Raw genomic sequence first — 25,075 nt, 5'->3', positions numbered from 1 at the left:
GGACATAAATTTGATTTCTTTAAGCATCCATAATTACAGCATGTGTTTGGTGCCCCTTCTAAGTTTCTTGCTCGCTCCGCCACAACTCTGCTCCATCAAGATAAAATGTATATGCAAGCCCAAAACAAGTATCAACAGGCGAAAAGAAAGAATATATATATCATTGTTAATAAATTGAAGACCATATATCTACTTAATGGCACAGTTCTGATACAAGTTAATGATAACAAACCGGGAAACAATGCACAGGACAAGAACTTGTCCACAAGCCAATAGACCACAAATTAGTTTTTCAGGTCTGTAGAAAAACTTCGTGAAGAGGGAAGATTTACACCTCTGACTTCATCACACGTAAATGATTTCCAAGAAAGAGATTTACACCTCTGACTTCATCACACGTAAATGATTTCCAAGAAAATGAACTTTTATTTCAAATTTCTTTTAAAGTCCAAGTGTATGTAGATCAAATTTCTTAGTGCAAAACTGGAACAATGAAAAAGAAGACAAATTAACTGAACTCCAGAATTTTCATAGAGAAACCCCAGGACTACTGAACATGTAAAGCTACCCATAACTATTCTACCACGACTCATCAAACATCAACTGCTTGCCCACAATAGTTCATATCCGTTGCAACCTTGGATCACAAGCTTGTATGTAAATATTCCCTAACCAAAATTTATCCTGAAACATCACAATAGACAAAAAAAACCTATAACCAATTAAAACTCAAACAATGTGATAAAAGAAACACAACTTGGTATTCCAGATATAATAAAGGAAAACGTTGCTTCCTTAAATACTAGAAAGCCCAAGGACCCATAATTTCACATAAAAGAAATTTCCATATCTTGTTAAATTGCTTAAAATTTTTGAACATTTTTTGTGAGGTATTATCACCTTCATCACCAATGACAGGAATATGTCAGGTAAGATGCATTACGCTCTTTCTTGTGCTGTATTGAATGATGACTCCCATGAACTGCTATTAGATGCTCCATTTCAAGTTGTTTTGTAGATATCTAGTTGCAGAATAAATAAATATGCAAATAAGATATTTTCATTGCTGGAACACATCAGTGAATAGGATGATGTAATTTAAATTTTAGATTGGGAGATTTTATAGATGAAGTGTTTGAGAATGAAAATAGTCCAGGATGGACATCTTTTCCGGAAGATGCTACTTAGACACTTGTTGGAAAAATCTTCTTATGTCATCTCATGAAATTAAAACAAGTTTTAAAGTTTCAAGGGTTAAAATTACTCAAAATTACAAATGCTAATGACAAACTTGCAACAGAGTCATAAGATATAACTCTCTTTCATTCTGTTTTCTTACAACAGTTTTTCTTAGTCATTCAAGTATGAGAATTCCACATGCAATGTTTTTATCTTCGTACTGAACTGAACAACTGAAGACATGTCACATCTACTCTGCAAGTTTATTATGTGCAACAATGTTAGCATTGTTGCAAGCAAAGATATAAGTTCTACATTGTAGAAGTTTAGAATATTTATCTTGGTTGAATAGGAATCCCACTTTGAGTAAAACAGAATCAGTTAAAGCACTGAATATAGCACAAGTAAACAGTGGTTGCTTCCACCATATAAATGTAAAGTTAGAGAACTATTTTTTGTTTCAAAAAGATGGATAGTCAAAAAGCTTATGAATTAACCAAATACTGGATGAATTTTGAATAGAAATGTTTTCTTCTGAGGTAATTACTTCATGCAACTTCACTGGTTGTTGGTGAGATTTATAAGTTTCTGTATCTAAAAAAATATTCCCAACAGGTACTTCCTTATTTATATTGCTTTTGTCATTATTAGAAGCTTTCAACTTATTCTGCATTGATGTTTAAAAAAGAACAGGTACTTTCTATGTTTAATTTGAAATTCATTAGTATTTGGAGTTGGTTATATCGAGCTTTTCCTGCCATTGACCTCCTTATATGGCACCATCCTAAGTCAAACTAAGATCCATCAAAACCTATTGTTTCCTAATTGACTTACTATGTCTCCTATGGACATGCTTACGCCACAAATATTTTTACCTTATTGTAATCTCAGCAAGAACTAGTCCTAATTATTCACATATGTATTTATATCATATTCTATCATTTCTAGTATTCCTACTCCACATCCACCTCAGTGTCCCCATCCACCAAATATAAATAAACACCTTTACCTCAATAATAATCTAACATGTCCATTAGTGACTATCATAATTTGTATCCAACCCATGTTTGTACATAATTTACAAGTAACAAAAGTCAAAACATGTGGCACATTCCATAAATAGAAAAGCATCCATCTTAATTACCATCTCTTTGTTGATACACAAATATCTTTATCAATTGATCATGAATGTTAATTCATTGAAGTTCTGGTCAACTTTTAAGACTAAAAGGAGACTAGTCAATCAACTAATATCCGCCAAATATAAGATTTGTAGGTGAGTGTCTATCTTTTGCAATGAAAACTGTAGTTTGAAAGTTTTAACGATAAAAGCAAAAGTTTGGCACTTTGAATGATGATTTATAAAAGAAGTGACATAAGTTGACACTTAAGATAGAAGCAGTGATTTAATGTAAAATTGTAAGGCCACGACAACAATGCAGCAAACCTGGATGACATCCTAGTGTCGGCAGTCAACAAGTACATACACCGGTTTTCCATTTAGCCAGCAACCACCCTAAAAGTAAAAAAGTCAATAAAACTATCCAAACACTTAATAAGAAACTAGAAGAATTCTTAAAATGATTTCCTCCAGTATAAGTACTATGAAGAGGCAATGCCTCATTTGAATTATAAAAGAAAAGAGTGGGAATGTTTGAAGCGGATAAACGAACCAACATTCTCCAGCAGGTAGTGTTCATTGCCTAATCTCCCCTGACTAAGATGATTCAATGTTAGAAGCACAATGCCAAAGGTTATGGAACCATATGAGAAGATCGCTGAACTTTATAGCAGAACGTGCCAATTCTCCTTGTTTTAGAAATTTGTCTAAGTCTTGAAAATTAATAGAAGGTTCTCCATGTTTGCATGCATTAATCTGGAAAGAGTCGAGTAAATCTTTACCAATTGATCTGTTAATTTGAACCAACTTTAACTGGTTAATGCCTAGTGGAGGTTTGGACGCAAAACTATGTTAAAATCATCCATGAAATCTACTCAATCTGTTTCTGCTTCATAGCAACCGATATGATCAGAATGGCATGGATGATGGAAAAAAAAATAACTGCACAAAATTTTCCTAGGAGTTCAAAAGTTCCAAACATTGTGCAGTATCTTTGCCTGCTATCTCTTAAGGGAATCTAATCTTCGCCACCTCTTTAATTCTGTTGTTCAAAATTTCATTAGAAGAAATGATCTTAAAAAATTCTACTTTTCCTCTAGAAACATAGAATATACTGTCACAGAAAGCAAGCAATTTCTGCGAATACTCATCAATCAATTGTCATGGCAATCAAAGGACCATTTCCATTCCTCCACTAGTGGGTGTACTTACCTTCCTAATGTTCTTAATTTTGGTCATGTAAGGATGTAACTAACCAAATTAGTTGTCCTATGTGGCATGGTTAATACTTAAAAAATCATCTAGGCTAGCTCGTGAGTGGCAAGAAGTCAGAAAGTTGATCAGGGTTAGTTATATAAATGGTTGATCAGGTGGCATGGATTTAGCATTAGACTATAACAGAGATGTGGACCCGCTCGTGAGTGGCAAGAAGTCAGAAAGTTGACCAGGGCTAGTTATATAAACGGTTGATCAGGTGGCATGGATTTAGCATTAGACTATAACAGAGATGTGGACCCACTCGTGAGTGGCAAGAAGTCAGAAAGTTGACCAGGGTTAGTTATATAAACGGTTGATCAGGTGGCATGGATTTATCATTAGACTATAAACAGAGATGTGGACCAAAGGCAAGTATTCAATCCAACTATGATAGGTACCAGAGCATATAGCTTCATATTGGTAGCTCACTAGTGGAAAGAAGGCAACAAGTTGGTCAGGGTTAGTTATATAAACTGTTGATCGGGTGGCATGGATTTACTATTAGACTATAAATAGGGATGTGGGCTTAAGGCAAGTCTATAAATACTAATTGGACTGAATCAGTGATACCAAGGATAAGTACCCAAACATACTGATCGATATTGATCATACTGATACATACTGATCAATATTGATCATTCCAACCAAGGATAAGTACCCAAACATATAGGTTACACAGGTATTTAGTTTTATTTTTCAATGATACCAAGCAATACAGTCAGTATACTACCCAGGATATTGGATTGTGATTCAAATCCTTCATCTAAGTTATTGTCTAAATAGATAACTTATATTGCATGGATGTGGATCATATTCTTATTAGTGTCAGTTATAATTTGAGTTTTTATATTATGCTTTTATCTACTATAGTATAAGTTCCCATCATGGATATGCGAGAAATATGGATATAACGTGCTTAAGCAGTCAGCACTTTCAAGTGCTCAGTGAGGTGCTTTAATGTCTCATTCCATCTCAAACCATGCATGACAACACACTTTAAACTGTCAATTATATAAAGTCAAAATCAATTTATATTTTAGAAGGCTTTAAATAAAAACTATCAAGTCAAGAATGAATAAAATCAAAGATGAAGTAACAATAAAGTCATTTGGAGAGTACCTTAAATTTAGGTAAACCAATCAGACATGCACATTCAACCACATCAGCTCCAACACGCTCTGACAGTACAAATTGTTACAAGCAAATGGAATTAGTATATACCGGTAAGTAGTGTAAAGAAAGACAATGACAGCAACATTTATAAAAATAAAACAATAAAACTAAGAAAAGTTCCAAAAGAAAAGAACCCTTTGGAGCCAACATCCAAAATCTACAATAACATTTTTTATTTTATAAAAACAATGAAAGCCTTTTTCCTTTACATTAATAATTAACTCCATCAGCTTCTTTTCCTAGCGGTCCAGTGAACCTAAATTTGCCACTAGCAAGCAACTTCATGGCGTCCACAACTCTGACAGGAGTGTCAAACTCATCACAACCAACCAAAAAGCAATCATTTAAAGAACAAACTGATGGAGAACGATCCAGCTTTACAAAGGATTTCAGAAAAGTTTGTTCTAAACAAAGAAATCAATAAAAAGTCATCAATTAATTAGCCTAAAAATTCTAAGAGTTGTGTTGAAAACTAAAAAAAAAGTCTTTTGATCTTTCTAGGGATTCCTTTTATATTAAGTGCACTCATTTACTATTTAGGTATCCTATAAGCCACATTTTGAATTTCTAAAAAGCATACTAATTCCCTAGGAGATTAATCTTGGGAATCATTGTCTTCATTAATTGTACCAAGGCTCCTAAACCCCTAGGAATAGTGGAGCTGGTCAATAGATTAAGCAATTTTCAGATTTGAATGAAAAGAATTGTATCTCCTCTAGTCTCTTACTCTCCTCTCTTATCTCACACTTCTCTTTCCCTCTCTTTCTCTCTACTTTTCTACTCTGTTCTACATTAGTTTGGTATCATAGCACATCAAGAAACCTGCCCTGTACCCCATTGGGTTCCAACCAGCAACAAAAGCTTCGATCAATACTCAAGGATCCTTGCACCTCCAACATCAACCCCCTTACGTGTTGAGTTAGACTTTGAGAAGATTATCCCTACAGAATTGGTGGACCACATAGCTCTTAATACCGAGTAAATTTTTTAATACTTTACTAATACTTTTTGTCAAAAGAAAAATTGTATATTTCATTAGATCATGATTTTTATTGTTTCTCCCATCGTTTTCTCCTTGTTTTTTTTTATTTAACACCATATCTCTCCTCTTTAGCTACAACTGCAATACCACTAAAATTTGAATACTTGAAAATTGTCCCAAAAATAAAAAATAAAAAACAAAACAAAAAGTAAAAAAAAAGTAAGCCATTTGAAACATTACATTTCTACCTTGTCAATTGTGCATTGCAACAATTAACAACCTCATTACCAAAGGGTAATTTGTCGATGGTATTAGAATCATGACTCGGCGAGGTGAAAACCAAATCAGTTCTGATGAATCCCCAAACCAACAGAGTGAGGTAGACACCCTTAGGACCAAGCTAGCAAATCAAAACACAATGTTGAACCAGTTATGTAACCAAATGACCCAAGTCCTAAGAGCTCTCCAACATCGTGAAAAATGACCCATAAATGAGGAGGTTGATGAGTCGATTAGGCAACATGTCTATTCTCCACAATCCATAGCTTCAATAAATCCTAGGTCCACCTATAGGGCACCTGTTGACAATCATGCACCAACAATTATTGATGACCAAGCCTTTGACCTTAACAAAGAATTCCTAGAACCTACTAGAAATTCGCAAACTCGAGTAATGGGTGAACGAGTTCAATTTGCTAACAATTTGGGGGGAATGGCTAAAAGAGTCAAAGTGGATGTGCTAGATTTTGATGGTAGGTTTGACCCAAATATGTTTGTTGACTGGTTCAATAGCATAGAAGACTACTTTGAGTGGTATGGAATGATTGATATTGAACATGTACAATTTGCAAAATTGAAACTATTAGGGTTACGTTAGGAAATTAGCAACATGTCCAACGTAGTCTCGAACACCATCGAGAGACTTCCATCACTTAATGGAAAGTCATGACTCATGAAACAAAAAGTTCAGAAAAAATATTCACCAACCTAATTTCAAAGCCAATGGTTGAACAATTGTTAAACCTTAAACGGTTGAATTCTAGTGTGGTAGAGTATTTGGTCCAATTTAAGTACCTTTTACCTAAGTGTGAAATAGAAGAGGACTAAATCATCACTGTTCGAAGATTTGTTAATGGGTTGAGGTTTGACATCCAATGGGAAGTCTCCCTTAGTTTCTCCAACACTAAGAAAAAAGCTTCCCAACGAACCATTGATATTAAGAAGAATATCAAACTTTATCCAATTTGTCAAGTATCTTCTTAGTCTTTTGACAATAAACTATTACTCAATCTACCCCAAGTAGTGACTCTATCAAGTCAAAAATTCCCACTATTAGCAACAATCATGGCCCAACTATGAATCATCCAACTATTGATTCTCAAACTAGTTCATCTTCAATCTAGTATCATTATTACCATAATAGAGGTCACATTGTCTCTCGTTATCCTCAATGTATCCTTACCTTAAAACAAGAACCAGAGAATCAAATCGAGAAAGTAGACCAAGTAGTTGAACCCGAAGACTAATCAACTAACAAAAATGAACTAAAAATTAAAGATGCCTATTATAATGTTGTCCGTACTATTCTCTCTACTACTAGTTATTCCAATGAATGGAAGAGGACAAGTATCTTTCATACTTTTATCGAAAGCAGGGAAAGAACTTACAAATTAGTTATTGATGGGAATAGCACTATGAATGTAGTCTCAAAATCTGCTATCAAAAGACTAAACCTTAAAGTAGTCATATCCGACCTCATTCAAAGTAGACTAGGTTGACAAAATCACTCTACCTATGATAGAGAGACGTCTAGTACCAATCAAAATGGGCAATTACCAAGATGAGTCCTTTGTTATGTCATACCAATGGACGTTGCCTATATTCTTTTTGGTTGACCTTGGTTATATGACCTTAATGTTACTAATCATGAAAGAGAAAACACTTGTCTTTTCATACAAAGGCAAAAATATCATCCTGCGATTCGCAAAACCGACAAAAAAGGATAAATCAGAAACTCCCAAGTCTCCTTCATAAGGCCCAACTACCGAGAGACTCCACTTACTGGATCCTAAATCTTTTATAATTAAGCATTGTTCTAGCACTCAAAACAAAGTTATTGATGCCCTTAGTAGAATTTCTCCAATCCTATCTACCATGAGTGTTAAGGTTATAGGATTTGAGTAATTAAAAGAAGAGTATACCCAAAGTCCAAACTTTAGTCACATATATTGAAAAGTCCAAGATGAAAACCGTCATGAACATACAGACTTCATTCTTTGAGATGATTACCCTTTTTAATCTACTAGATTATGTGTTCCCAGATCCTCCCTTCGAGACTTCCTTGTTTAGGAAATGCATATGGGTGGATTAGCAGGTCACCTAAGCTGAAACAAAACCATTGCATTAGTCAAGGATAGATTTTATTGGCCTTCCTTAAAGCAAGACGTTGCTCAAGCGAGAAGTGATTAAAGTACATGACTTGTCCTTAACCATGGTGTCCGATAGAGATTTGAAATTTGTTAGCTATTTTTAAAAACCTTTATGGAAACTGTTTAGCACAACATTGAAGTTCTCTTTAACCTTTCACCTTCAAACTAATGGTCAAACTGAGGTTGTTAACCATTCCTCGGGAAATCTTCTTAGATGTTTAGTTGAGAAAAAACCCAGAAAATAATACTTAACCTTATTGATTGCAAAATTTACATACAATAACTCAGTTAACCACTCCATCGAAAAAAAACCATTTCAAACTGTCCTTGGCTATACTCCTCGCACTACCATTGACCTTGCACCCCTTCCACATGACTATCATGCCTCAAAACCAACCCACTCCTTCGCTCAACATATTGATGATTGGTATGCTGAGATTCGACATAAAATTATCCAAAGTAATGAAAGTTACAAACTTAATGTAATTGCATATCGTAGAAGTCAAGAGTTTCAAATTGGTGATTATATCTTGGTTCGCGTTCGCCCTCATTTAATAAGTTGCATGCTCGATCCATTGGTCCTTTCCCCATTATCGAAAAACTCTATATCATGGTACTTTTCAATATGAAGAATTGAACTCTATATCATGGTACTTTTGAGCCTCCTCTGTCTACCGATGTTCTTGCAAGTGACAATCCTCTCAAAGCATCGATTCTCCCTCAACACAAGGATGACATCGAGGCAATTCTTGATGACTGCCTTATTACATCTGCTACTAGCATTACTCAACACTTTCTTGTCAAGTGGCATGATAGTCCATCTTCTGATGTCACTTGGATTACTTTGTATAAACTTTGTGACTTTACACCAAACTTATTGGACTAGTACCTTGCAAATCACTCTCCGAGGTCAAGTTCTTTTTTATCGAGGGAGAATGATGGAGAACCATCTAGCTTTACAAAGGATTTCAGAAAAGTTTATTCTAGGCAAAGAAATCACTAAAAAGTCATCAATTAGTTCGCTTAGAGATTCTAACAATTATGTTGAAAATTTAAGAAAAAATGTCTTTTGATCTTTCTAGAGACTTCTTTTGTATCAAGTGCACTCATTTACTATTTTGATATCCTATAAGTCATAGTTTGGATTTCTAAAAAACATACTAATTTCCTAGGAGATTACTCTTAGGAATCATTGTCTTTATTAATTGTACCAAAGCTCCTAAACTCCTATGAATAGTGGAGCTTGTCAATAAATCAAGAAATTTTCAGATTTGAATGAAAAAAATTGCATCTTCTCTAGTCTGTTACTCCCTCCTCTCTTATCTCACATTTCTCTTTCTTTCCCTTCCCCTCACTTTCTCTCTACTTCCCTATTTTATTCTGCTAGTCATTGGTGCCCTGTAAGCCAATCACGTGAGTAATGACACGTGTGATATTATACGCACTCATTTTGCTTATTATTTATTTGACATTTTATCACTTTATCTTGCATGATTGCATATATTGTGATGTTCATTGATCTGTGCAATGGAAATCAGATCGTAATGAGATCACAATAATGAGACCAATGAGCCTTTAAAAACAGACTCTAAATAATTACGGTCATAGGTTACTCGAAAGGGATATCGAGATAATCGGATAGACTTGTGTGTTGTATACCCGTTCATGTGATGGAGGCGGCTGGTCTCATAGTTGCTCGTATGGAAACACTAGGAATACAGTGCAGGTGCTTATTGGAGAATGAGTTCACTGATTGATTCGTTCAGTACATGTTGGATGGTTGATGATATCTCATTGTCAGACAGTGATTCCGTCATCCCAATGGTGTATATTATCCTTAGACTTAAGACACCAAGGATGTCATGTATGAGTACTTCACTCTTTGATACCGGACTTATAGGCCTAGAAGTTTTAGATCTAACACAACCGATCATCAGGAATGACAGCCAACCTTACGAGAGCTATTGAGTATCGATAGAGAATCATCCTCTCTCGATGTCAGGAGAGGAACATCTCATATGTTCTTGTTCAAACAAATCCCTTGCTAGAGTCATTCGGATTTAGAGAAAAAAAATTCTCCGGGAGAATACGATTAGAGCGAGACTCGAGTAAAAACTATACGGGCCTGACAGCATTATGCCCGGTATATGATATATGAGATATTAGATGGATGAGGGACTATAGATACATGGTAACTAAGAACAAACATGTCCAATGGATTGGATTCCCCTGTATTATCATAGGACTGTGGCATAGTGGCCTAGTACATCAGCAGTCGATGAGTCGAGTGAATTATTATGAAAATAATAATTTACTGAGTCAAAAGGAGTTCTAACAGGTATGACTTACGGCCAGCTCGATATTTGGTCCTAAAGGGTCACATACATATGGTAAGTGTTGCGACGAGTAAAGGCTCGAATATGAGATATCCGTTGAAGCCCTTATCTTATTGGATATCCAATATGCCCCTGAATTATTGGATCCTATAGATAAGATCCAACAAGAGCTAATAAGAGATTATTGGATAAAGATCCACTGATCTAAAAAGTTTAGATAGTTGGATGGAGATCCAGTACCCACCTCTATAAATAAGAGAGAATCAAAGAGCCATAGGCCAAACCCCTTTTGGCTGCCACCTCCTATTATCCTCTCCCCCTCTCCTCTTAAGACAGCAGCCCTTATTTAGGGCGTGTGGACAACAAGGGTCGGCCCTTTCTTGATTACGTGGTGCATGTAGCGAGAAGATTTATGCAGTGATTTAAGGAGCGTCTTTGTAGTCCCTACCATGTGGATCACCACTAGAGAGAAGGATAGATGACCTCCTTCATCCTCTGATATGGATCTGTGGGTTTTCAGGGATATATGATCTCCTTAGGTAATACATATCCCTTCACGCGCGTAGTTTTTTTGTTTCACAGGTTTTCGCGCACTAATCTTCGCACGATGACAGGAGACTATTTTTTTATAGAAATCTAGGATTTTTGTTTCTGTTCTTCCGCTCCGCATGTGATGTTGCCCCAGATTTCCCTATAGTGGTATCAGAGCCAGGTTGTTCATGCGAAAGATTGACTTTTAAACTGTGTATGTAGTGTTCAATGGCATATAATTGTTTTTACGCGATTGCTGTAATTTTTGTCGTAGTTTTAAGATCTGGATTGCATATATGCTCCCTGCTAAAAGGTGCTTTAGATCAATATTTTGTAACCAAAATTACTATCGCAGAACAAAGGAAAAGGGGCAGCAATTATTGTTGCCCTGTAATTTGGCCGAAGGCTACTTGTAGCCTTGGCCGTGAGCACAGCTTGCTCCTCTCGGCCTGGCCAAAAGCAGCAAGGTTAAGAGCAACACGGGTGCTCTCGACCTGTAGTTTGGCAGCCCCTGCAACCAAGTTTCCTAGCTGCAAGGGGCATCCCTGACGGTAAGGGTTTCCTGGTCGCAGGGCTTACCTTGGTGGCCAGGACTCCTGGCCGCCCAAGGCTGCCCTACAGCAAGGGTTTCCTGGCTATAAAGGACTCCTTGGTGGCTAGGGTTTCCTAGCTACATAAGGCAGCCCTGTGGCCTAGGATTCTTGGCCGCAAGGTAGTCCCTAGTGGCTAAGATTTCCTAATCACATAAGGGACTACCTACCATATGGGGGCACCCTATGGTAAGGTTCCCAAAATACTGCAAAATAATTAATTAATAGTTTAATTAATTTTTATTTTCTAGTATTCTTACGTAGTGATGTGTACATGTGATGTGTGATGTAGACGAATAATCATAGACCGTGTGATGTGATTATTATTATTTTTAGGGCCTACGAGCCTTCATTTTTTTCTCGTTTATTGTCAGGCCTGCGTGTTTATAATTATGTTGTAATTACACGAAGAGGCGCGACGGGAGCATGGAGGTAACAACAGGACTCACGAGGCCGATACGGATGATCGCAACGCATGGAGATGCATCGAGATGCCGACGGAACCGATGAAGACGAGATGGACGATCACAGGGTATGGAGATGCACTATTGCACACATAGATCGTGATGTGAGTGATTGGGCCCATTGGCTCAAGCTTGATCACATTGCTGTAGTCCATGATCATCTGGTGTGATTGCTCATGTGATGTGTGATTGCTTATACACCTACTAGATATGTATATATATTTACATACAATATAGATATATATTAAATATGTATATGTGCGACACGTAATAGGAGACCGAATCAAATCTCCTCTCTCGAGAATATTAAGTCGGTAAACGTGAGGCAATTAGATTGACCCACGTGGTCTTCCATCGTTATAAGGAGAAATCGATTCCCGACGATGGTTAAGTTGATCGAGTCTCTCGAGGCACACCTATATTATGATTTGATATCTTGCCTACAACATAGAAATGTCACCGGTGACCTAAGGACGAGGTATGCTTGGTCGAGTCCCTCGATGGTATATTATCGAATCATACTCTTCTTATAATGATGGTGATGACTTAACCGAACATCAAGGTTGGTCAAGTCTCTTGAGGCCATAGTGGTTCGGAGGCCGACAAGGATGGGAATTACAAAGAGTTGTGATCGACAAGAGTTGCATACCTTTTCCTTTTCTTGCTTAATGTGATTGGTCTAGTCCCTTGAGATTACGTTAAAACGTCGATTGGATCCTGATCCCCACTAAAGATCTGTCGAGGGTCTCTGATTCACATACCGAAGGGAGTTGTATGTTTCGCGAGAAAATAATGGGAGTAAATTAAGATAGAAGTCCTTATCTTGATTGTTTACGTTTTGTAAAATTTACATGTTATTTATTTCTGCTACATATATATTTTCACAAAGAACAAAGGTCAGTGCTTCCACTGTGACAAAGACGGGCATTGAAAGAGAAATTGCATAGAGTACCTTGCAGAGAAGGTGAAACAGAAGCTTGGAGAAGTTTCAGGTACATTCATGATCAGTTTTCATTTGTTAGAATCTTATGATAACACATGGATATTGGATATCAGCAGTGTTTATCACATTTGCAATTCGTTGCAGGTTTTGACAAGACTTAAGAAATTGGCAAGAGGTGAGATGGACCTCAAGATGGGCAATGGAGCAAAAATTGCTATAGTGGCTGTTGATAAGGTCACTCTGTATCTGCCTGGTGGAGCTATTTTTGCATTGGATGCATATTATTTTGTTCATTCTATTATCAAAAACATTACTTTCATTTCATGTTTGACAATTAATGGATATAAATTAGTTTTTGAGAATAATGGTTGTTCAATATTATTAGATGATAAGATCATTATGAGAGGAACATTGCATATTGATTTATTTATGTTAGACACTACACTACATATCATGAATGTAAGTATGTCAAAGAAGAAACAAGAAGAAATAAACAATGAATTCATGTGGCATTGTTGGTTAGGTCATATCTATAAGGGAAGGATTTAAAAGTTGATGAATGATGGATACTTAAATCCATTCGACTATGAGTTATATGCAACTTGTGAACCTTGACTTCGTGAAAAACTGACCAACTCTTCATTTAGTGAAATTGGAGAGAGAGTTACTAAGTTACTGAAACTCATATATAACGATGTATATAGTCATATGTCAACCCAAGTTATAGGTGGTTACTCTTACTTCATTACTTTCTCTAGGTATAGACATATATATTTGATGAAATACAAGTCCGAGGCATTCGAGAAATTCAGGGAATATAAGAATGAGGTAGAGAACTAGACTGGAAAGAGTATCAAGACTCTTCAATCAGATTGAGGATGTGAGTACTTGAGTACAGAGTTCACTCAGTTCCTCAAGGACCATGAGATTCTATCCCAATAAAGACCTCCTTATACACCTCAACTCAATGGTGTATCCGAAAAGAGAAATCGCATACTGTTAGACATTATGCGGTCCATAATGAATTTCGCCAACCTACCCATCTCATTCTGGGGATACGCCCTAGAGTCCGTAGCTTACATTCTAAATAGAGTTTTAACTAAGTCGGTAGTGTCTACACTATATAAGATATGGAAAGGGAAGAAGTCTGATCTTAATGTTGTTAAAATTTGGGGCTACCCTGCCCATGTTAAAAGACGCAACCCCGATAAGTTGGAATCCAGGACGAAGCGGTGCAAGTTCGTGTGATACCCTAAGAGATATATGAGATATATTAGATAACAGAATATTGAGGATGAGATATAGCAGCACACTATGATTATGAGATCTGACAGATGGATGTAAAAAACTGCATTCCTTAACGACAACTTCAAGGAGGTATATATGATACAGCCTAAGAGATTCGAGCTATTTGGGGCATGTGGATAGCAAGCAGCCCCTATTTGGGGTGTGTTGTCACGGACAAAATTGTAAACGGGGTGTTCGATGTAATGCTTCTGTATGTCCATGTCTTTTGGTTTTGTTTATACTTTGCACAGCATATAAAGGGCTGGTAGTAGGCTTAGCAACCCTATTTTCTTTCGTTTTGGTGGTCATCCTAGGATTTCAAACAAAGGTTATGACATGTGGGCACTTGTGGGGATTTCGATTTATAATGGATCATTTTGGACCTTTTGTTGTGCGACCGTTCAGAGTTTGTAAAGTCTGTTTGTAATTTGCATTGGCTATGAAGTGTTTACTGAAATGATTGCTTATAGATCCCGAGTGAGATGCTTTCTCTAACTCGTTTTCTCTTTTGTACGTTCTAACAGACCATAGAAGGTTTTGGGTAGGTTGACCTTTGCGGACAGACACACAAGGGTGCCACACGACTTAGGCAAAACCAGCTAAGTCTATAGTAGTGTGGATAGCAAGAAGGGTCGACCTCTTCTTAATTATGTGGTGCGTACAGTAAGGAGATTTGTATACCAATTTGAGGAGCATTTTCACAACCCCTACCGTGTGGCTCACCGTTAGAAAGGAAGACAGTTGATATCCTTCATCCTCTCCCATAAATCTACAAGTTTTCAAGGATATACAATCTCCCTATGTACCACACATCCCTTAACACGCGTGGTTTTTTAATTTCGCAGATTTTTGTGCACCAATTTTCGCACGATAACAAGAGACTATTTTTTCTATAAAAATCTGGATTTTTTGTTTACGTTCTTCAACTGTACATGTGATGTCACCCTAGATTTCTCTACATGTTCTACATCACAAATGACCTTCGTGAGTTAAACAATAAAGTTTTCAACAACCAAACATATTGATTTTGAAGTTATCATTGTAAAGAAGCAACAAAAATTAAATAAAACTAGGATTTTAATTTCATATGGTATCGCCCAATACATGCGGTACTTATCGGTCCGCCAACAAACCGACACGCGAATTGCCTGCTACCAGGCGGTATCAGTTTTTGGCCTCATATCAGGCGACACGGGGTTGTACTAGCAGTAGCGGTAGAAATTTTAATCGTTACCGACCTGTACCAAGCAGTACCGATCGATTTTGACCGTTACCAATTGATAACGATTTTTCAAACGGGTAATTTGATCGTTGGAGGCATCCTAAATGGTTTTTAAACCCTTTCCTCCCCCCTTTTTCAATTCATTTCACTCTCACTCTCACTCTCTTAAACTCTTTCAAACTCAATTTTAGTCACAATCTCTCTCTTATTCTCATATTTTTACTCTCCTAAACTTAACAAAACAATGATTTATAGATTGAATCAAATTTAATAGGCTAATCTGAGAGGATTAAGAGAAAGAACTTTTTAATCAAGAGGTATATATTCTCTTTCTAGATTTTTATTGATTTATATGTTGAATCTCGTATTTTGATGATGAAACCACTTGATATATGTTTATAATTTAATCTGCGTTTTGAGTGACGCAGGATGCTTTGATCAGGATGAGACAATTAAATCAGGAAAAAACATGTTGTGCCGGAGGAACATGTCAAAAAATTGGACGTCGGGCCGGTGGATCGGTCGACGTATCGACAGAAGGCTTTGGGTCGTGGACTCGAGCATCGGGCCAAGAAGAGCGGGTATTGCGCCAAGGATATCGGAGTTGCACAGTCAACTAGCCGATTGGGCAATAGGCTGTAGGAGAGGACGGTGCGCCGAAAAATTGGACGAAGCGTCGAGGGACCAATGACATGTCAGACAACTTGGTTAATTGCTTAGGATTAATTGTCTCAATCGAAGTTTTGTTTTACATGTGCAGGATTAACTTCGATGAAAGTAAGACATGTAGCAGGAGTTGCGCCGGAGTCAAGACTATGATCACGTTGGGAGTTCGAGAGTTCGACGGAAGTCCGGACGGTCGTCGGAGGTTCTGCGGGAACAAATCCGAGAAGTCCAGGAGCTTGCCAAAAGAAGCTCGTCGGAACTCGCGAAGTGGATCGTCGCAAGTCCAGGAGTTTGTCGGAAGTCCGCAGGAGCATCACCGAGGGTTCATCGGATGATCGACGGAAGTTCGCCGGAAGCTCGCCGAAAGAAGCGATTGACGCACCAGAGCAAGTTGTGGTAAATGTCTTAAGAAATATCGTAGTTAGCATGTAGATTAAAGTTAGGAATAGGAGGTGATCCTATTAACTTAATCTGGGGGCAATTGGGCCCTTGATAGACCTAAATTAGGCCGAATAGATCAACCCATTCGGACCAGAATTCCTGCCAGGTAGTGGCACCGCTCAGAAGATGGTCTCCCAGGAAAGCTGGGCGGTGCAACCACCCCAGTCAGGCGATGGCACCGCCTGGGCTCAGTCTCCGAGCGAGACTGGGTGGTGCAACCGCCCTTGACAAGCGATGGAACCGTCTGAGCTCGGTCTCCGAGCTCTGCCAAGCGGTGCAACCGCCCCAGTCAAGCGGTGGCACCGCTTGAGCTCAATCTCCGAGCGAGACTAGGCAATGCAACCACCCTTGACAAGCAATGGAACCGCCTGAGCTCGGTCTCCGAGCTCTGCCAAACGGTGCAACCGCCCCAGTCAGGCGGTGGCACCGCCCAAAGGCTCAGTCTCCGAGCTCTGCCAGGCGGTGCAACCGCCAGACCCCGGAATTCCGGGAGATGACAGTTTTGAGCTCCAAATTCAAACTGGTTTGGGGCCTATAAATACCCCTCTCATCCCTGGTTAATTCACACAAGCACAGAGAGATTAAAAGAGAGAAAACGTTGTTGTAATCTCTATAATTTCCCTCCTGTAAATTCTAAGTGTTAGAATTCTTTTTAGAGAGGAGAGTGAGTGCTTGTAAGGGTTGTCTCCTAAACCTGGTAAAAGGAGAAGAGGGGTGTAAGAAGGAGGTTGATCTTCGCCTAGTAAAGGAAGATCGTTAATGGATGCCGATGGCCTCGACGGAAGAGGAATCGGAGGAGTGGATGTAGGTCACGATTGACCGAACCACTATAAACTCCCGTCTTCTCTGGTTTGCATTTTGTTTCCTGCTATTACCTTACTGCAAACCCCTTCAATAGCTTACTGCCTTCAATACATTTACGTATGCTTTCAAGCTAAGTTTCCAAAATCGGTTTTACATCGGAAATGGTTTTTATCGTACGAGAGATTTGACGAAGTTGACGTTTTTATCCGCTGCACTAATTCAACCCCCCCCCCCCCCCCCCCCCTCTTAGTGCTCTTGATCCTAACATTATAAGATGATTAAGTCTATTCTATGTGGTGTATGACTTAATGTCTAATATGCTGTTTGATATGCTTTCGATCGTAGAATAGTATTAATTAGGGAGTAATTAAGGTCTTTAATGTTGTGACTAGTGTGTTTAATATTAACTTATTCGAAATTAGACACCATTCCTCAAAGCCTAAAAAAGATATACGGCATTATTCTTACCTAATTTATACTAGTTTTGTTAAAATTATATTAAATATATATTTATTTCTAACTTAAAAATCCTATCCTAATTTTTTTTTCTATTTTTTAGTTTTTTTGGAGGGTTTTATGCCTATTTTAGGTGTATCGCTCGATATGCCCTGACATACCGTTCAATAGCCGGTATTGTACAAGATTAAAAACCTTGTATAAAACTACATGAACATATAACCTGTGTCATATACGACTGTTGCTAAAATTGTAAATATCTAATAATAAAATATGGCATTGAATGTCGAGGCAGAAAAACACATCTCAATTTAGTGAGTACTAAAACTTACCCAATAGTCTTATAAAAAATGGTTCAAATACAATAAATATTCTTATTTGGCATGTTTTTCTTCCTTGGAAGCTCTAATATTCTTTTAACGACTATTAAAATTGCCTTTAACAGTAAACCAAAGTCTATCACATTTATACAAAAAGAATACTACAGTTTTAAGTACTATATTATGTTGAAAACAAACAAAGAATTTAAATTTTGTAAGTCATTCTTTTCACACTATGGTTTTTGCCACAAGCTTGGTGGTTATGGTTTCACTTGTTAAATAAGCTAATTTACCAACATAATAAATAGAATTTACGAAGATTTCCACTATTAGAAGCTAACTTATGTTGTTTAAAATAAAATATCAAACATAAAGATATAACCGATGAGGGCATCTCAAACTTAAAAAGAAGAAATGAAGAGCTTCCTCATAACTATAAATAAAGATTATTAGCTTAACCAAACATATGACTCCTTACATATCTTAATGGTGGCAAAAGATCCATCTAATATGTCAAGACTTTACAGCTTTGTTGTTATTATTATTACTAGTGCATAATTGATTACAATTAATTTCTTCTGAATATCCAAAACTACATGTAAAAAGTCTAGCCATGTGGGGTGGTCTACTACAAATCAAGTTTTTGAGTATTGGTTTGGCAACCGAATCTAAGTCCACTGACTAGAAATAGAGATAACAAAATGTTTCTTATTTTGAATGATATTAACATACTTCAATATAAAATATGATTGAAAAACATACAAATGGATGTTCAACCAAGACATACAAATGGACGTTAAAATTTCATGTTAGAAAGGGGATCATCATGACAACGTTCAACCAAGAAAAGTTTGTAGCAATCACAATGCTAAACAACTATATAAGAACTGATATATAAATCACCTAAGTAACCCACATTGAAGTTAATACCTAAGGAATATCACTAGAAAAAATGGCTGTATATTGACTATTATATGATTATGTGGTTACACGAAGGAAATCATCATTCAAAAAATTAATCTATAAAAAATAAAATATGCTATTGCAAATTTTACCACTCACTCAAGTGATAAACAACAAATATTTAGCACATACAAGGTTCCAATGAACAATACCTAGAAGGTTTATTGCAGCACATAGTGTCCCACCAGTAGCAACCAAATCATCAATGATAATTACACGCTCCCCTGGCTGAACAGCTCCGACATGCATTTCCAAGGAGTCAGTGCCATACTCCAGAACATAAGATTCTGAAATAACCTCACCTGCCCAGTCTCAAGAAAAATAAATTAGAGATGGTCTGTGATTTGTGGCAGTAAACATGCACATGATACGCATATAGGCAAATAAACAACAAGAAATCTTTTAATGCCTAGCTCTTTAATATAAGGTCTTGCTACTTTTATAGATTACAGATAAGATAATAATCTACAAAGAGTAAATAAAAATGAATATGATACAATAGTTAAGAAATTATCAAAACAATATCATTAATCTCAAAGGAATAATGAAGCAGCTATTTACAATGAAAACAATTATAATTGCGTAGAGGCTCCTTGACGACCTGAGGTTTCTAAGACTAAAAATATTATATATATATATATATATATATATATATATATATATATAGGGATTCAATTTATTAATTTAATAATCCTAGACTACAGTTGTGTTACATTTGCATTAAATGCTTGATATGATCTCTCGAATTTTTAACAGATGTTCATGCTATTCAAAGTTTCAAACCATCACAAATTTCTTTCATAATACTTTATAAGTTGGTAAAATGTAAATTTATTTGCACCCATGTCGACATTACAACTTTGAGGTAAAATATATGTCAAAGCAATATTCAAGCAAGCACGAAGTTAATAAAATGCATACTGTTGTGCAGGTTCTGCACTTACGAATTAATGGCTGATACCATACATGTACCGTGAGTGAAATTTTTTCCTACTCCAACTTTCTTTTGCAATGAATCAAATATGCAAGATTACACTTATTAATAATGTGTATCTAAAACCCTCATCACTAGTAGGTACATTTTTCGTTCTTTTTCCTTACCATTTATTGTTTTCTAGGTGCCATGCAGAATTATATCTACTTTTGATAGTTGCTCTGGAAAGCACATCTCTTTAGGATTATGTAATTTTATGATTGAATGGCAGTTTAGCAATATGTCCAAAAATCTTCTTATATATTTCTTTTTGGTATTTATGATATGTGACAATGAACACATAAAAAATTGTTGAAATGTCAAAAAAGGATTGGGAATTCCTATTATCATATGTATACACTATGGAGGTAGTGTAAGAGACCATTTTGTCTGAATTATTTTCTTAAAACCTTTGATAGACAATTTGATGTTGTTAAAGACTCACTTGAGGACTATATATAGGTACATGTGCAACAACTACTTCTGAAAGCAGTCTAGCAAATAACCACTTGTACCAGTTTGATTTTCTAACTGGTGATCCACAGTTATTAGCATACTTGACAAGTTAAACTGTTCTGATTACAGAGTTATACTAAAGACTCATTGATTTTCATGTCTGATCAAAACTGTGATATGATGTTGTCTTGTCAATCAAAAGAGTTCAAATGTAACAACATTCCATCAGTTCAATTGCCATGCCAAACCACAATGTTCTATTTAACTCAAAATTTCAAGTCGTAAGGGGTGTTGTTTATCTACCAGTTTAATACCTGTTTGGACAACTTGTCAAATTAAGATATAGTACCATTCTGCTGAGTGATATACCAACTTGTACTGCTCAATATTACCAAAAAATAAAAAAAGAACAAACCAACTAACACATAACTATATGATCTGGTACATGTCCTTTATTGGAATGCATCAGCGCATATGAGTCAATCAATGCTTGAAACCAATTTACAAGCATAAAATGTGTTCTTACTCGCAAAAACATTAAAGAACTCAAATGATATGATCATCCATATTATTAATTATGAGAATTTGGTACATCTGAGATACTTCATCTGCATGTGACCATGTTTTGCAAGATCAGGCAATTTTGATGTTGATACACACTTTGATTACGAATTATCCAAGGATGATCCAATTTTGGCTGATTTCTAAGCCTTCTAGGTAGAAAGTAGTTGAAACCGGTTAGAATCAGCCAAACTAAATAGAAGTTGGTCAATTTAGCCAATTTTATAGCATCAAAAGAAGAAAATATAAGTGACAATAAGAGGAGTGAGAGATGTTACAGAAAAGAGAAAAATCAAGATGGACAGAAGGCAATAAAGAGAGTTGCAACTAAAAATATGAAAAAAAAAAAAAAAAAAAAAAGGGAGACATCACTATTACTGTGTTTGCCCCCACCTACTAAAGAAAGAAATGTAAAGTGGAAGAGACAAGGGCAGGATTGAGAGCACTCCTTAACCATTTAAGGAAATAGAGATGTCATCATAGAGAACAAAAATCTGTGGAGTTTGGGGTTCATCCTCAACTCCTTAGGCACTTTATTCAAATACACTTTGTATAAATATTTCTGCTGAAAGCAGTTAAGTAGAGATAGCTAAGTCAGATCATGGAGGGAACAAGAGAAGAAAGAAACAAAAGTATTTGGGAAAGAAAGTAAAGAGAAACGAAACTTACCTGGCAACTTCTTAGGCTTACGCAATGGTATGAACTTTGCACCAAGTGCTAAAGCAATTGGCGGGCCAAATATGAATCCTCTAGCTTCAACTCCTATTAAAAACATTTACCTTATTAAATTTGTTCAAAACAATTATTATGCATTATGCAACAAAGGAATATTTTTGAGACTCCCAAATCTCAGTCAGATGCACATGAATGTAACATTCAGCTTAAAAAATCAAAAAAGAATGTACTGAATTACCATTTAACAATTATATCTTGGATTAGGAATATTATCTGAAATCCCATAACCTAGTAGTCATCCATTACATTTGCTAGAAATCATTTTATAAAAAAATTATAGTTTTATTTTAAATTTTAAGATAAATTACACATAGTTCCAACTTACCCACCTATGGTTTAAAAGGTCTGACATAACACCCTATTCTTTACCACATAGATCTTGTAGTTCCCTACCTCAATGTGATGACATGGCATTTACATGTTGCAAAAGTGGCATAAAAATGGGGCACATTGGAGACTGAGGAAAGCAATTGCAGCACATTAACAGTACCAAGTGGTAGATATCAATCAACTATTAGCAAGCACCAGACAGCCCAGTCCTAGGTGATACTTTGTTGTGACATATTTACTGCTTTGCTTATGTTCATTTTTTATCAAAACAATTCAAAACATTCCACTTCAACCAGGTATCTCCAGATCAATTTTCGCATTTATGGGGACCAAAACCCTAAAGCTGTGACTCTTTGAGCTATCACAGTGAAGCAGTGAACCCAAGTTGCACGCAAGGAAATGCAGAAAAAGAATATATCCATTCCTTTTCCTTTTTACCATTTCTCATTCTTTTTGTTTCTTTCTCCACAGAGGTACCAACTGAGACCTGTCTTATACCCTGGTTATGTCGGTTCCAAGAATGCAATCCTTGCAGTGGATTCCAATATCATTGTGCTAACTGCACACTAGCATGGTGCATGTGGCATCCATGTTGGACACATCGGACCCTTACATCTATTATATTGACATGGCACCACACATAGAACATGTGGGTCATCAAATGAGCACATGTTGTAATAATGGCATCAATAATGCATATTGTGACACCTATTTGAACAATGTGGGACCCCTATGCATCACATTTCAAACATTCCAAATACAATGTCAGCAGCATATCTGTGTCATATAGCACTGTGGCATCAAGTAAATTTGGTTTCATTTATTTGTGTGGTTATTATTAGTGATACCAACAGCACAACATAACGCTCCAACAATTTGTGGTTGCAAAGCCAGTATTTGTAATATTATAATGAAAAACCTAAGATATCTCTCTTCTAATAGAACCACAAACTTAAACACTGAGGGCATTTCTATCACAAATTTGTTTCTCAATGCAAGATGGACAGAAGGGTTAAATAGCAAATATAGATAGTTAAGCCATAAAGTCCCCTTGCTTCATAACTTATTATGATACAATGGACAAAGAATAAATACATCAAGCATTTACAATAACGCTTGCCATACTTATTGCCTCATAGGCAATTAGATAATTGGCAACAGATCTCAGAGTAATTCCTTACGATCCAGTTAATCTGATTATTTATATTAGTGTTAAGAAATCGCATAAGTTGCTCTTACATTCATGAAAGTCATGATTTGATGACATTAACTGGAATCATTAAGAATAAAATATAGTAACCTAGCTTCACAACTGTTGGGATCATATCCCCCTACATGAAATTCATGATTTATATTGGTGTTAAGAAATCCATTTACTCTCATTATTTATATCAGTGTTAAGCAATTATATAAGTTGCTCTTACATTCATGAAAGTCATGTTTGATGACATCAACTGGAATCATAAGAATAAAATATAGTAACCTAGCTTCACAACTGTTGGGAATCAATATCCCCTCGCATGCACGGATTATAATTTCTGCACATTAAATCCAATTTGACATGGACCTATTCCAAATGTAATAAAAGATATGCTCATTTGGTACCTTCATCCAGACGTTCGTCCCAATTGGTAATCAAGCTCTGTCTCTCTCAAGACCTTAAAGCTTAATGAATCTAAAAAGAAGTCAATCCAAGCACTGGACAGAGTGCATGGATCGACTTCAGTCTGCAAATATGCACAGCAAGCTAGGCTTTACTACTAACCCAGGAATGCAGAACACGACCTCCATTAATTTATCCGTAAATGAAGCAAGAATTTTAAAGAACACACAAAACGCATGTATTTGGAAGGTCATCATTTTGTCAACTGTCTATCCAGTCCCAAGCCCAGAAAGCAGAACTTAAGCAGAACGATCTACGAAAGCAAACAGAGCACACGACTATATATACCAGCAACTGCGGAGATGCTCAGGTCCCTGTAGCGATCGACGAAGATCTCCACGGCATCCTTGAACACCTTGGGCCGCAGCAGCATGGTCGTAATATCATTGAACATGATCCCTGCTTCGATCGACCAAGATCAACACACCACGATGGGAGAAAAAAAAAAAGGCAAACGACACCGTGAAAAATAAAGAAGAAGGAGAACCTGGCTTGGGGAAGTGGGGAACCACACGGATGGCAGCCTTGATGGCCTGCAGCCGAGGGTCTACCACTCCTCCGTTCTCCTCCTCCAACATGACGACCTCCTTCATCGACTCCTCTGTGTATTCCGCGCACCCTCCGAGTGAAGCTGTTGGGGTTGTTGGGGATGGAGGTTGTCTTCTGGGAGGGGTGACGGAATAAGTAGGAACGGAGAGCGTGGAGGTGTTACTGCTGTCGTCGTCACAGCTTCGAGGTTGTTTTCGGTAATAATGAAGAGTGGGGGAGGGGAGTTACTACGGTCCACTGACCGCTGTCGCACCTAACTTTTTCGTCGCGCTCGTTATCTTGCTTTACCTTTGTGCAGTTCCCAACCCCTCTCTCTTTCTCTCTCTCTCTCCTTCTTTGTCTTCGGGACTTGGGAGCGGTCGCAGAGGAAAGGATAAAAAAGAGGAGGGGCGCGACGAGATGCGAATCGGCTTTTGGGGATTCAGAGGATTTGGCCCAACGCGGCCTGAGAGGGAGAAAGGGAGATGCGGGATGCGGGATGCGGGATGCGGGGCGGGGCCCGCTGTAATTTTCGTGCTGCTCTCCGGGGTGGCTGCAGTGGATACCAGAGCGGGAATGCCGCAGCACATGGTAATGGCGAGAACCCACCACCCGTTACCCGGTCAACATCACGAAGGACGTGGCATGCAGATTGGTTCAATAGAT

At 37.1% G+C, this 25,075-nt stretch overlaps 1 protein-coding gene across 4 annotated transcripts; it reads right to left on the bottom strand.

The window, feature by feature from the left end:
- Nucleotides 1-65: 65 nt before the first annotated feature.
- Nucleotides 66-24,768, bottom strand: LOC135587736 (adenine phosphoribosyltransferase 4-like). 4 transcript variants are annotated; one of them, XR_010475965.1, is made up of 8 exons: nt 24,369-24,764; nt 24,170-24,280; nt 21,823-21,915; nt 19,316-19,465; nt 4,676-4,734; nt 2,627-2,695; nt 901-1,022; nt 407-684 (listed from the first exon to the last, which is right to left on the bottom strand). XR_010475965.1 is itself a non-coding variant. In XM_065079464.1 (7 exons), exons 1-6 carry the CDS (start codon nt 24,472-24,474, stop codon nt 2,639-2,641), a joined length of 576 nt encoding a protein of 191 aa, XP_064935536.1. In that variant the 5' UTR covers nt 24,475-24,764; the 3' UTR covers nt 66-87; nt 2,627-2,638. The 4 variants fall into 4 exon arrangements, 3 of the variants coding, with proteins under 3 accessions (XP_064935536.1, XP_064935535.1, XP_064935534.1); XM_065079464.1 differs by lacking the exons at nt 407-684; nt 901-1,022 and adding an exon at nt 66-87; XM_065079463.1 differs by lacking the exon at nt 901-1,022 and having other exon boundaries at nt 24,369-24,762.
- Nucleotides 24,769-25,075: the final 307 nt, after the last annotated feature.

The sequence above is a fragment of the Musa acuminata genome, chromosome BXJ1-8 (genome assembly GCF_036884655.1).
Source record: "Musa acuminata AAA Group cultivar baxijiao chromosome BXJ1-8, Cavendish_Baxijiao_AAA, whole genome shotgun sequence".
Lineage (NCBI taxonomy): Eukaryota > Viridiplantae > Streptophyta > Magnoliopsida > Zingiberales > Musaceae > Musa > Musa acuminata.
Note: the sequence above shows the minus strand (reverse complement) of the source record. Positions and strands in the feature narration are given on the sequence as shown.